This window comes from Echinops telfairi, unplaced genomic scaffold (genome assembly GCF_000313985.2).
Source record: "Echinops telfairi isolate 266 unplaced genomic scaffold, ASM31398v2 ScPeMD7_7410;HRSCAF=8448, whole genome shotgun sequence".
Classification (NCBI taxonomy): domain Eukaryota; kingdom Metazoa; phylum Chordata; class Mammalia; order Afrosoricida; family Tenrecidae; genus Echinops; species Echinops telfairi.
In genome coordinates, this window is record NW_022111310.1 from 1491619 (window position 1) to 1505579 (window position 13961).

Consider the following 13961-nt stretch of genomic DNA (forward strand, 5'->3'; position numbering starts at 1 on the left):
ATCTCACGTTTGCATTTGTTTTCCGGTCTCAATCCTCAGGGCCCAGAGCTATTTCTGCTGTGGAAATGAGCACTGGCAACCCTAAAGGCAGCCCGGACCTCCGGCCAGACAGCCCAGAGCAGAGCAGGAGGGGAGGGACAAAGAAGTATGCCAAGACGCTGCGGAAGAGAAGGTCCTTCCTACAGACCGACTACACCTCCCAGGTCTCCTTCCCAATGGTGCCTGCCATCTCCCTGGAGAGCGTGGGTGACGTCTGCTACTATGACCGGGAGCCCTACCTGACTCTCAGTATCCCCTCCCCAACTGTGTCCTCCCTGCAGGACATGCAGGGTGAGCCAGGCCTCCTGGAGACCAAGGCCCTGGGGCTGCTGGCCCCGCTGAGGGAGGCCACGAGCCAGAGCCCTGCCTCCGGGGTCATGGAGATGGAGCCCGAGACCATGGAAACGAAGTCGGTCGTGGACTCTCGGGTGACCTCCATCTCTGCCATTCGCCTCCGGATCGACCCCACCCGGAGAGAAAATGCTGGGCTTGCCCCTCCCACTGCTCCTGTCGCTAATTCCCCAGCGGGTGTCCCTCCGGGTCCCAACCCAGGTTCATCTGACCCGGGTACTGCCCAGGTGGGGTCTTCTCAAACCTTCTCTTCATTCCCAGGCTGGAACGACCGTGCCCCCAAAGACGTGCTCATGGAACTTGGGGACAGCACTGGCCCCTCCAGTGGGGATCCCCCGCCAGACAGGGATGCCCAGTTCCTCAGCTCAGGGCCACCTGCTGCCGCTCTGGGGGACACCCTGGAGCTGGGGGTAGCCCAGGCGGACACAGGGTTGGGATCTTTGTTTACAAACCACATGCAGGAGGCCACCCCTGAACACCCAGAGGCTGCGCTGTGTCCTGGAGACCAGCTGCAAAGTGGGGAGTGTGGTCTGGACTCGGGAGAGGGGGAGCAGCGGCGAGGGCAACCATCTGGGCAGAGGGACCGAAAGGCTACCAACAACAGTGGCACCCGTGTATGCCCGGAGGATTCTGGGAAGGAGTCTGGTGGCCCTGGTGCGTTTGATGCTGTCCTGCAGGTTCTCAGGGTTACAGCCCCCGCTGGCGACCCAGGAGGCTTCCTCTCCTTGGAGGCTCTGGTCACAGAGACTGAACAAAGCCCAGCACGCCCCGCCCGAGAGCCTCCAGGACAAAGCAGAGAAATGTCAGGTCAAACCTGTCAGACCCAAGAACAAAAATTACGGGCAGAGTTGGCTTTAGATGCTGATCTCGTGCTTGAAGACCAGGCTGCTCCATCAGCCTTCCCTCCAAAGGGGGTCAAGGCCGAGCTGCTCGACCAGGCTCTAGGAGAGGCTACCACCCCTGCAGACACTCCTCTGCTGCAGGGGGCTGTGAATCCAGAGCCTTCCCTACCAGATCCATTGCCAGGCCCCCCAGAGAAGCCCTGTCCAGAGGGCTCCCACCACTGCTCACTGTTGGAGAACAAAGGCCAAAGCCCGAGCATCTGCCTTCCGGCCGAGAGGGCGTTCCTCTGCTTTGTGCCGGGAAGCCACCCCGAGGTCCCGGTCAGTCCTGGGGTGGCCGTGTCTCTGGGCTTTGCAGGCATGGACGAGGCCGTGGTTCCCAGGATTGGGATGGAACAGTGCAGCTGCCAGCTCTCCTATACCACGTGTTTCAGTGGCCTGCAGCCCGAGAGGGAAGATGAGGACAGGGACACGGAAGCTCGCCCCTCGGCACCCCTCACCTCCCCGCCCTCTGCGGGAAACCAGCTGACCCTACCTTGGAGGCCCACCCGGGCCCACAGCTGCAGCACCGAACCCCGGTGGAGGAAGAGCCACCTGTGGCCCGAGTACTGCTCCAGGGCCCTGAGGCAGCTGAAAGCTGCCCCCCGGAGCACCCCTGAGGGCTTCCTCCAACTCACGGAGAGCCTGCTGGAGCTGCAGGACATTCTAGAAGCTTCCTGGGGGGATGGGAACAAGCACCCCCCAGAGAAGTGCACCTGGCACTTTTCCGAAAGCCGGAGCCGCCTCTGCATGGGCTCCCAGAAGCTGCTGTCCAGCTGCCAGAGCGTGATCAGACTGGACCAGTCCCCCGAGGAGATGCAGGGCGCCTTGCGTGCCACCTTCCAGCACCTGGTGCAGCTGGCCGGCCTGTGCTTCCAGCTCACGGACTGCAGCCGCTGCTCCGTGCGGCACAGGGAGGCAGCTGGCAACCTGAGGGACGTGGTCGACACCTACTGCCAGTTTGTGGAGGCCGCGAAGCTGACCTGTGAGAGGGGCTACCAGGACCTGAGTGTAAAACTCTTGGCCCGTCAGTGCACGGCCCTAACAGCGTCCGTGTTCTGTTTAACCCACAAATTCCGGGCATCCACTGCCCTCTGAGCAGGCCAACTGCCTGGGGCCTCCCACCCCCAACCCTGGACTCTCCCCGAGAAGCCCCCTCCGCCCCCTCCTCCCCACTTCAAGTGTTTACTGTTTAGAGCATTCAATAAAGTGCGGCTTCATCTTGGTCTGAGTCTAACAGACGGGGTGGGGGGGGTGGCTGCATGAGCCTGGGGTGGACGTTGCCTCTGCTCGGCATGCCTGCAGAGCAACTGCGGTTGGTGAATGGGTGCTATCCCAGGAGCATACACAGCCCCCACTCCCCACCCCCGGGGCACAGACCTTGTCCGGAGAAGGCAGGGAGGCAGGAGCCACAGAGAGCCGTGCTGACTTCTCCCGTTGCAGCCTATCAATAACTGGCACACGTGGGCATGAATGCATCCGATGACAGGGACTGCCTCTACTGTTAGAGAGCAAAGCCCTGCCCTGGCACCCGTGGAGGTCCTCCTGAGTTGGAATTGGCGTCACAGCCACTGGCTTACAGGCTTTTGGAGGCCCTGGGTGGTTATCCGCAGGGGCGGGTTTTACCCTGCCCTGTGTGGTCACCACTCGAACGCACTCAGTCCATTCAATGGCAGTGAGTTCGGGTTTGGTATTTTGAAACCAAAATCGGGTTTGGTGGTACCAGCAAGAAGCATCTTGGTAGAAAGGCCTGGTAAACAGCTTTCAGACAAAACTGTGGGGCACCGCTCAGCTCTGATGACTCACATGGTGTCTCCCAGAGTGGAAATCGGCTCCAGGGCCACTAGGAACTGGGTACCTTCCCTCTGGGTTTGTAGCCTCTGGATGCTTCCATGCAATATGCTGACAATTCCACTAGGTGGCAGTAAGTCCCTTTGTTGCCTGGCCTCCCCCCAACTGTTACATCAGAAGTTGACTGCACCTCTAATTTTGTGCCCTAATTCTGTATAAAGAGGCAAATATCAAAACCCTACTGTGGACTGAAGTAAGAGTTTTTCCTTTCAGAATACTATTAGAGCAAAAGATTCTCATTAACCCCCACTGAGCCACTTTTCTTGGTGGGACCCTAGACAAGACACAACCTCTCAGTGCTTGGGTTTTCTCTCCTGTCACATGGGGCCGCCTCAGAAGGTAACATCAAGTAAATCCTTAATCCAATAAAAAAACGCACCCACTGTTCGTAACAATCACCTCCCACTTTCACGGACGCCTCTCCTAGTATGCTCTATACTAAGACAAATGTTTGACTAATGTCAAAAAGGAACCGTATGTAATTGTTCCAATGTACAAATTCAACGTAGAGACAGGCTTTCAGGGGAAGTCCATTATAAACCAAGGACTGTTTGTGTGTCATTGATCCTCTGCTGTGTGCCCTGCTCTGCATTGCAGGGAAAGGAAACTAGGATTTGATGTAGCAAGAAAGAAAAAGTATCCACTTGTTCTTCCTGCCGACAGATACTATATATACACGGGCACTGGGACTACAACCAGGAACATGGCGGATGTAATTAATCTTAGAGAAATGGTATTGGGGGGGGGGGTTGTGGGAATTATGTTGTATGAAGAAAATAGAGGATGCCAAGAAGATGGAGTGGGGTGGCCCAATCTTACTAGGTGGTCAAAAAAGGCCTCTTTAATGAGGGAGTGTGCAGCGGGTTTCAACCTGTGGGTTGCGACCCCTTTGGGGGTCGAACAACCTTTTCACAGGGGTCACCCGATTCATAATAGTAGCAAAATGACAGTGATAAAGTAGCAACGAAAATACTTTTATGGTTGGAGGGTCACCACAACATGAGGAACTGTATGAAAGGGTCGCAGTGAGAACCACTGGTTGGTGCTGAAGTCTAAAGATGAAGGTGTGTGTGGGTGGGGCGGGGGAGGCTGGAGGAAAGGCCCTTGGGGTGTCTGACGCACAACCAGCAGGGGAGACCACGATGAGCTGAGACTGGAGGGTCAGGCAGACATTCAGCTGTGCAAGGTGGGAGCGGAGGGGTGGGGGAGACTGGATTTTACTACCAAGCACAGTGAAGTTGCACCTGGTTTCCAAGTTCATCAGGGCCACACAGCCGTGAGAAGCTTTATGCTTATATATTTATTTTGAGAAGCTGGCGACCGGGAATCAGCTATCGCTGTGTCTCTCAGTCCTGAGCTTACTCAAATTCGGGTTTATGACTGTAGCAACAAACCACAGGTGGGTGGGGTGACGGTTCTAGTCCGATCACAGCTGCACACTAGTGGGGGTTGTGGGGGGGTGGGGATGAACATCTAGGGAACTTACCACTTTATGGTTGGGTTAGGAACAGTCTGACCTGCTCTTATCAGACCAAGACAGACAAAGATAAGGTGACCAGACGTCCCGCTTTTGGCGGGACAGTCCCGATTTTTAACAATTTGTCCCGGGTTCCGCGGCGTTTTAAAAAAGTCCCAATTTTTGGAAAGAATGCACGACAAGCTAGGGTATACGATTTTCGGCTGCCATGTGGCTATATCTCCAGGATATGAGTTTTATCAATGGTGTCCCGCTTTACCAATGTTAAAATCTGGTCACCTTAGACAAGGAGCCATCTTCTAGGGTTTCAGGCACCACCCTAGCTTGGAATTACATGAATGGAGACAGCTTAAGCCCCTGCAGCTCCTGCCACCCCCACCCCCCCATTCTTGTTTACCCTCCAGACAGCTTAAAAACTTGCTCTTCACCACAGATAGACTTGGGGGGAGGGGGCAGCTGGGAGCCCATGAACTTCACTCACCCGGAGCTCAGGTCACATGTCTCTTTCTCTCCCCTCCCGGGCAGCTGGACTAAACTGATTTCCTTGCTGGAGCCTGTGAATCTTGTCCAGGAGCACAGAATAAACTTCTCCTTCTCTCTGGCCTGGCCTCCGTTTATCTTTGCGGCGAGCCTAATGGGGACAGTTATGGATGTGGGCAGCAGCCTGGCAAAAATTTGAGTCCAGTGGCTCTGAGCCGGGAAAACGAATGCAGAAAAAGCAAGCTTAAGCCGTGGGAAACTACAGACGAGAGTCGGCAGGTCAGCAAATGAGCCCTAGGGGTACTTCAGTGAGCAGGCATTGAGGGGTATTTGGAGTTAGGAGAGAGGCATAATCACCCGGCTGGTGGTTGGGGTGGGAGCAGAGGGAGTGGTGGGCCCAGTTAGGTGGCCTTCCAAGGGGCAATGGCCATGAGCTCATTCAGAGGCGCAGGGACACCAAGTGACGGCAGGGGGAGGGGCAGAGAGGGAGCGTGCAGGCAGAAAGGGCAGTATGGCTGAATGTCAGGTGAAGGTGGGAGGTAAAGTCTGGAAGGGCAGCTAAAGACCACCTAGGTCCCTTTAGGTCTATTCCAGCAGGCAGTAGAAGTCGGGATGAGCTTCCGAAAGCAGAGGGACACTAGAGCTGGCCTGTTGAAAAAACCTGTTGTGGGGAATGTGTCCTTTTAGCCTTTAAAACGTGGCCCTGGAATCAGATCGATCAACAATGGGCTGAGGCATGGCTCGGGGGAAGGCATGTGTTGGAGGTTCCTGATCAGGAGCCTCCCATGACTGCTCCATTGACAGCAAATTCTCTCTGCAAGGGTGAGCCCCCAAGGATCAGCGGAGTAAAGGGAAGGGTAATTGAGAGGCTCTAAAGGCCATAGCTGGAACGGGTAACTTCAGTTCCCCCAGCCTCCCTATGGAGAGATCGAGAGGGGAAGAGTGGCCCGGCCAGACTGCCTGCCCACATCACGATCTCTCCGTGTTGTGGGGCTGGACAGCCAGGAAAGGGCAGCATCAGCTTAAAGGCCCTGCTGGTCGTGGGGAAGGGGGACTGGGGCGGCAACGTGTCTGCAGCATTAATTTAAGGGTCGTTCATGGCTTGGATTCAGTCCCATTTTCAATGCGCAGTTCCTGACAGCGCTTGATCGTCTGCAGCAGCAGGCCGGCAGGAGGGTGGGACAGTAAACGCTTATCTAACAGAAGGCTACAGAAGCGGAAGAAGCGGGGGTTCAGGGCCACGTGCACACGCCCATCCCACAGGAACTACTGTCCCCGCCATCTTGAAACTACAATTCCCAGAATGCCGCTCGGAGAGGGAGCAGGACCCGGAAGTGATCCTGGAGGCGGGCCAAGCGCGCCCTGCTGCAGTCGGCGGAGGAGGTGACGGGCGAGGTACGGCGGGAGCGCGTGGAGGGGCCGCGCTAGGGGCTTGGGGTTCCCGCCAGAAACACCGCTTTGTCTGCAGGTGGGGCGGGGACTGGGAAGCAGCGTTTACCAGTTACCCAGGACGGTGTACCCCCTTCCTGGTACGTTCTCTTCCTGCCGCCCCTCGCACATGCTCCCTGTGAACCAAGACTTTTTCCCCCCTAAGTTGGGGCTACTTTAGTGAAAATAATAATAATAACCCCCACCAAACTCACTGCCCTCAGAGTCAGTTCTGACTCCTAGCGGCCCGATAGTGAACAAAGCAGACAACACCCCTTGCTTACATTCCAGGGACCGGATGGGGACATTCAGACAGGAATCCGGATAAGTAAGTTCTTTGCCACATTCCATGCAAGTCAATGGGGTAGGAGCGAGTGCAGAAGCCGCGAGGCGGGACTATCCTTGGAATGTTAAAGAGCAAGACGACCAGAATTTCTGCAAAGGAAAATAGGGGAGAGGCAGAAAAATGACATGGTTATTCCGTATTTAGGGATGATGCTGTTTTGTGAGATTCAGATCCTGAGGACTGGGGACTTGCAAGTGAACTCTTCAGCCCTCGCATCTCCAGAAAAACAAACGATCAGGGCAGTTAGCAGGCCAGGCTCAGTCAGATCATTCGAGCCCCATGAAGGCAGAATAAATGTCGTCCCCCAAACTTAAGCATGAACAGTCATGGCCATGCTTGTGCTTCGTGATTAGCCTTTGGATAATTAGTTGAGCCATTGGATAATTAGTTGAATGGCCACCGGGCTCAGGACAGGACCTGGAGCGGCAGAGAGGATTTTTAAATGAAGGAATAAATGTATTAAATTTGGGCACAGATAATGTTGCGCATGGATTGAGTAGATCTGTGTTTCTGTGATTTTGAGCTTCACTGTTGCTTTTTAAGACTCCATAGAAATCAATGAAATAGAAAATAGAGCAGACTATGTAAAACCAACAGTACATTCTCTGAGAAGAGTAACAAAATTGTTAAGCCCAAGTCTTAATAGATCAAGGGGGAGAAAAAAAGGAGGGTCACAGAGGGAGATACACACATACAGCAACAAGTGTCAGAAGCAAAACCGAGGACATTCCTGTAAGTCCTCTCAAGAACCAAACTCACTGCCATCTGGTCCATTTGGACGCACCGCAACCGGGTAGGACCTGGGGAACTGCTGGTGAGGTCCCGAGGTTCATTCTACCAAGCTCTTTTTCTCTCAGAGCAGCTAATGGTTCCAAACAGCTAACTTCAATTCGCAGCTCAGCGCATCTATGCCACAAGGACCCCTTGCTCTAGGTTCTGCAGGTGTTTAAAAAATTATATTTGTGAATAGCTTTGTGTCTAATTTGACAACTTAGATGCAATAGGCAAAGTCAATGAAGGCTACAGGTGCTTGAGTAATGCAGCTTGGAAAGAAAGCTTCATGCTGAGCCAGCTATATCTATATAGAAAAAATAGACCTTTCACCTTCTTCAGACCATATCTGAGAGTAAATTTGTGATCGATTATAGGCCTAAATGGACAAACAAAGACTATAAATCTTCCAGAAGAGTTTATAGGAAAATATCTCTGTGACTTTGGGGTAAGCAATTTTTTTTTAAAGAACATTGAAAAGTGGATAAACTAAACGTCAGAATTTACAATTCCTGCTCATCAATGGGCAGTGTTAAAAGCAGCAAGAGAGTCCCAGTCACCAGGGAAAAAAAAGAAAATCATAACTATCAGAGGACGATTACCAATGGCATCAACAATTCTAGACATTGGTTATTGAAGAGGATCAATTAAGTTGACAAACTATTGACCAGATAGAGAAATGAGACAATGTAAATAACCAAAATAAGATATGAGATGGGTGTCATAATAGAACCAACTGAGATCAAAAAGATCATAATGGACTATGGGGGGAAATTGTACAATGTGAACACCTAGAAGAAATGCACGATCTACTACTGAAAGCAAACAGGTGGGCAACTTGAACAAAGCAATGATGTAGCTATATGATTTCAGGTCAGCTTACCACTCGCGTTGGAAAGGGGAACATTACTTTTCATTAGGATAGCCCTTTTACCATATGCATCTATCTTAATTATACTGACCTATTTTTAAAGATAGGCGGTTTTCTAAATTAATGATAAGACTGAACTGAGAGGAGCAGGCACAGGTGGGTAGTAGTAGCTGTTGTGCCAGGATGAGCTCAATTACCCGACAGGTAACTTTAACCAAAAGTTGTACTGCCATTCAAAGTGGGGGAGAGTGCCACCCCACCGTTTGAAGAACTAATTCTGATCCACCCCCAGCACCCGGGAAGAATTTTCTTACCATGGTTTTGCTTAGCACTTCCTTCTCCCCACAGGCTTCTGGTACCCAAACGTGCGCATAATAGGCACTCCGTGAACATTTGCTAAAGGACCCATTTGAAAATAGCATTCAGAAGGTGACCTTTGCTCTCCTCTCAGGTGATGCTGTGCATGTCAGAGAGCACAATCAGTGACGTGGCTCATTTCTCCAGGTGCACACGCTGTCCTCAGTTCAGTAAACGTGGGTCAGTGGTTTACACACGATTACCAGTGTTTGTCCTTGGGACATCGAGAGATACTGAAGTCTCTGAGTGGCATCACATCTCACGTCGGCGTTTCTGTCATCCACCTAGGTGAGCAGGACAGAGAACTAAACACATGGAGTGAAAACCGGAAGGGAGAAGAACGTAGAAAACAGAATCACGGATGCTGCTGGGCCAGGACGGCCTTGTGGAGGGTGCCGGCAGCGAAGATGGCATCTCTGAGAGCTTGGAGCTCCTGCAGATTGAAGTGGACTGGGAGAGCCCAGAGAGGGAGAGCCTGCCCACAGGCGCGGCCGCCTGCTGCTCGGTGAGTGTGAGGAGCCCGGGGGCTGGGTGCTCTGAGACAGCAGCAGCTCCCTGTTCGAGGAGTAGATACCAGTGGCAGCTAGAGAAACTGGCATCAGTCAACTGGCTTAGAGTCGTAGTTCCATTCAGTCATCCTTTCAAAAAAAAAGGCTCAAAAGAAATCCTTCCACTGATGTCGTCAGTTCTGATTCACACTGGGCCTGTGGGACACAGCACAACTGCCTTAGAGGGTTTTCAGGGGCGTACATCTTGATGGAAGCCCACTGCCACATCTTCCTCCCCCAGAGCAGCTGTGGATTTGAACCACCAGCCTCCTGGTGAGCAGCCAAATGCTTGCCCAAGATGTCCCCAGGGCTCCCAACAGTAGAGTCACGGTTAATGCAGGACCCATCGCATTCCTCCACCCTTTTGATGTGAATGGACCCTCTTTCTGGAGCATTGACAGGGTCAGGAAATGCATTAACCTGGATTGTGGAAAGGCCATGTCTCTCTGGGCTTAATTTTTTCTGTTAACACCATTCACTTAGGTTTGTTTCTTAAGACTAATATTCATTTTCTCTCCTAACTTTTAAGTTAAAAAAATCAATAAATAGGTACTCGAGTATAAGCCAACCCGAATATCAGCCAAGGCACCTAATTTTACCACAAAAACTCCATTAAAAATGTGCTGGAAAACTCGGCTTATACACGAGTATATACAGTAACTGTTTCTGATATTCACTTTCCTTTTCTGGTGCTTACGAAGTTCTCAAACCATTTTCTTTCCCGGATAATGTAAGAAAAATGTGCAAAGAAAACAGAAACACTGGGAAAAGATAGTTGCTGCCAAGAAGAGCAAAAGAAAGCAAGAAAAAGAGAGACGGAAAGCCAGCCATGCCGGACACACAGGTGAGGAACAGCCAGATCGCCAGTGTAGTGTGTGTATCCTCAGCCAGCTGGGGTCTGTGTGCCCAGGAGAGCAGACTTTGTTGAAGGGGAAAGAAACATCCGGAAGGTGGTGGTTCTGAGCGTCCCTCTACCAGTGGGTCCTGACTCCCAGAGGTCCGTAACAGAGTGCTATCCTCACAGCCATTCCTGTTAGAGCGCATCGTTTCAGTCGCTGTGTCAGTCTTGTTGAGGGTCTTGTTGTTAGTGACCCTCTACCAAACATGTCCTTCAGAGAATGATTCTTCCTGCTCTTATGTCCACAGTATCTGAGACCAAGTCTCATTTCTAAGGAATGTTCCATTTGTCCTTCCTCCAGGACAGATTTGGTTATTTTTCTGGCAGTCCACACCGTAATTCTCATGCACCAATTCTTCTCCCGCCTGTCTTATCCAGTCTCCAGCTCTTGCCTGTATGTGAAAACACCGTAGCTCAGATCAAGCACACCTTAGTCCTCAAAGCAACGTCTTTGCTCTCTGACACTTGAAAGAGGTCTTTTGGCAGCAGGTTTGTCCAAGGCAGTGCCTCATTTGACCTCCTGACTGCAGCCTCCGTGGGTATTGACGTGGCTCCAAGTCAGCATTATTGACAACTTCTATCTTTTCCCATTTATCACCATGCAGTTTTCCCATTTATCATGGTGCAGTCCAGTTGTAAGGATTTTTGTTTTCTCGAAAGGTAGGAGTGTAATATCAAAGAAAGCAAAATTTAAGGTTGCCTTTCAAATCTCAGTTGTCTATTGAACATAAGTGCTTATATGCTCAGGAGTGGAAAGAATGGTATTGACAGGAGCTAGCCTTACTCCATGGTATGTGTTCGGGCCGGTACTATTTTGACTAGGATTATCTACAGTCAGTACTATTATTAATTCAATTGTATCAATTACACTTGTATATATGTTGCCATCATCCTAGTTAATACATTTTCTTTCTACTTGAGCCCTTGGTATCAGCTTCTCCCCCATCCCCACCCTTGTGAATCCTTGATGATCAATTTTATATTGTTATCATTATTTTCGTTTCTTATAAAATCCACTGTCTCCCTTCACCCGCATTACTGGTACTTGTCCCCCTTGGGGGAGGGGAAGTGTTTATAAATCCTCGACCCCTCTTCTTGAGGTCCTTCCTCTTTTTCACTGCCCCTCTGCCTTTCCCAAACATGATGTCCTTCTCCAGGGACTGGTCTCTCCCGACAGCATGTCTAAAGTGTGTAAGACGAAGTCCCGCCCTCCTTGCCTCTAAGGAGCACTCTGGCTGTGTACAACATCACACAGTTAATAAATGAGAGGACCAGGACCTCCCCCGCCCCAGCTCCAGAGCCCACCCTGGGGTACCCAAATCGAGTGTAAGTGTGCCATGCACAAGTCCTGCGCCTCGCTGGAGAGAGTAGTTGTTCACTCAATAGGATTTATGTTTTTCCACTTTCCATCTTGTCTGCTGTTTCTGTTCTAGCCAGCTGCCCCCAGCACAGCAAACGTTTTCTGAGAGCCTTAACCAAAGAGAGACTTTTGAAAGCTAAAGACTCTGGACCACGACTCTGCATCGACTTGAGTATGACGGACCACATGTCTAAGAAGGTAGGACATCGGGACATCGGGAAGTCCCACATTCCTACTTTCAGGGGGGAGGCCCAGACAGGAGCAGCTGTCCCTCCCAGTGTAACCAGCCCAGTCCCCTGAGATTCTTTAGGAAACCAGCATTGCAGTGGGATGCTGAGGGCTGTGAGGGATCTGCAAGAGAATAGACACCCTCCAGTCTTGTCAGCACATCTTTACCCCGTTCTCCTGCTTCGTACCTAACAGGAGCCCTGGTGGCATAGTGGGTCCGAGTTGGGCTATGATCTGCTAGGTCAGCAGTTCAAAACCACCAGTCATTTCCCAGGGGAATGACAGGGCTTTCTACTCTCATAAACAGTTACAGTCCTGGAAAAGCACCGGGACAGTTCTACCCTGTTCTGAGGGTCACTGTGAGTCAGTCCTGAATTGATGGCAGTGGGTTGTTGTTTTTTAAGCCTAGTACCTACCATTCCCCTTCTCTGTGGTGTCCCCAGTCTGGAGGGACCCTTTCAGGCTCAGTTCTTCAGGAGTGACACCTTGTATCTTCTTCTGGAGGGGGCTCTTTGCCAGGTTTCTTGCTGTGGGAAGGCTCGCTGGGGGTGACGTTCTTCCCTGCGAGGCAGGTAAACTTTTATCACATCTTTCCCACTCCCCATGTTGGGTGTGCTAGTGTTTGTGTGTTTTTTCAGAGGAACTAGGAAAACTTGAGCTCTGGATTTATGACCAAGAACTTGATGGATAGCCCACCCAAAAGGCCAACCTGGGGCTCCCTCGTGTGTGTAGTCATTGAAATCTCAGATTCAGGCAGGCCCACAGCCTTCCTTGCCCTCTGCTGAAGCAAATCAGGAGAGACTGAAGCCACCTTCTCTGCGGGAGGTCTCTCTGAGGTCAGGTGGGCGCAGGGAGAAGGTGCCACATTGACTGAATGTGGCCATCTCCGCCGAGTGACCCTAACCTCTTTATAATCATTTCAGTATTAAGCCTCACTCGATAGGCTTTTAGACAAATGCTACCAACCACAGATTCAAAAACTGTGTTTTCTAATCGTGGGCAGCGGCATGGCCTTGGGTCCAGAACTCAGCTGTTCTTTGTTGGTTAACCCGCTGTATTTCTGGGCAGTGTCTTCCTTTTTAGCTGCACGGGTGATGCCATTGGGCATCCCAGAGCAGCCACATCCACGCTCCCACTCTGGTGTTGTGGGAACTCAGGAGTCGCCTTCCGTGACTCGCCGGGCAGGCCTCTGTGGATGCTGAGTTTCGAGTGAGTTGGCGCGTTCACCATGCCGTGCCCTTGGTCCTTCCAGGAGCTGAGCAGACTGGCAGGACAGATCCGCAGGCTGTACGGCTCGAATAAAAAAGCCGACAGGCCCTTTTGGATCTGCCTCGCAGGATTTGCAACTGACAGCCCCCTGTATACAGAGTGTGTGAGGATGAATGATGGATTTTCTAGTTATGTGGTAAGTCTCTCTTGGAGGATTATGTGGTTGATCATCGGGAAAGTGGTAGTGGGCTAAATTCCCTTCTTCACGGTTTTCCTCCCCGATGTGAGACGTCATCAGTGACGTCGTCAGTGCTCTCCCTGCTGAATCTAGAAGGAACTTGGAACCGCCCCTGGGTGCTCACAGGAACGAGTGCTCTCACCCTCCCTCGGCCCGGCAGACCCGTTACCGGTAGCCAGCAGGGCAGTGAATTTGTACATGGTGCACCAGGAGTGTGGGGGCACGGCATTTAAGCACTCAGTTGCTGACCGAAAAGGTTGACAGTTCAAACCCACTCAGGAGCTCTGCAGGAGAAAAGCCACGTAATCTGCCGCCAGAGTTTTTCATTCACTCACTCACCCACCCACCCACTCATTCACTCACTCATCCACCTACCCGCCCACTCATTCACTCACTCATCCGCCTACCCACCCACTCATTCACTCACTCATCCGCCTACCCGCCCACTCATTCACTCACTCATCCGCCTACCCGCCCACTCATTCACTCACTCATCCGCCTACCCGCCCACTCATTCACTCACTCATCCGCCAACTCGCCCACTCATTCACTCACTCATCCGCCTACCCGCCCACTCATTCACTCACTCATCCGCCTACTCGCCCACTCATTCACTCACTCATCCGCC

General features: G+C 51.9%; 2 protein-coding genes across 3 annotated transcripts in view; both read left to right on the plus strand.

Moving 5' to 3' along the window:
• FRMPD1 (FERM and PDZ domain containing 1) overlaps positions 1-2460 on the plus strand; it is a 66938-nt gene extending 64478 nt beyond the window's left edge. Inside the window, exon 16 of the mRNA XM_004711000.2 lies at positions 40-2460. Coding sequence (XP_004711057.1) covers positions 40-2369 — 2330 coding nt within the window. The 3' untranslated portion in view covers positions 2370-2460. The remainder of the gene's footprint in view (positions 1-39) is intronic.
• Positions 2461-6443: 3983 nt separating this feature from the next.
• The window catches only part of TRMT10B (tRNA methyltransferase 10B), a 14214-nt gene continuing 6696 nt past the window's right edge, over positions 6444-13961 (plus strand). Inside the window, exons 1-5 of one of the 2 annotated variants that reach the window (XM_045296617.1) lie at positions 6444-6474; positions 9141-9357; positions 10136-10244; positions 11732-11856; positions 13139-13291. In XM_045296617.1, the coding sequence (XP_045152552.1) occupies positions 9214-9357; positions 10136-10244; positions 11732-11856; positions 13139-13291 (531 nt within the window). In that variant the 5' untranslated portion in view covers positions 6444-6474; positions 9141-9213. Of the gene's footprint in view, positions 6475-6589; positions 6609-9140; positions 9358-10135; positions 10245-11731; positions 11857-13138; positions 13292-13961 lie in introns of those variants that run through there. The other variant, XM_045296618.1, reaches the window with a different exon arrangement.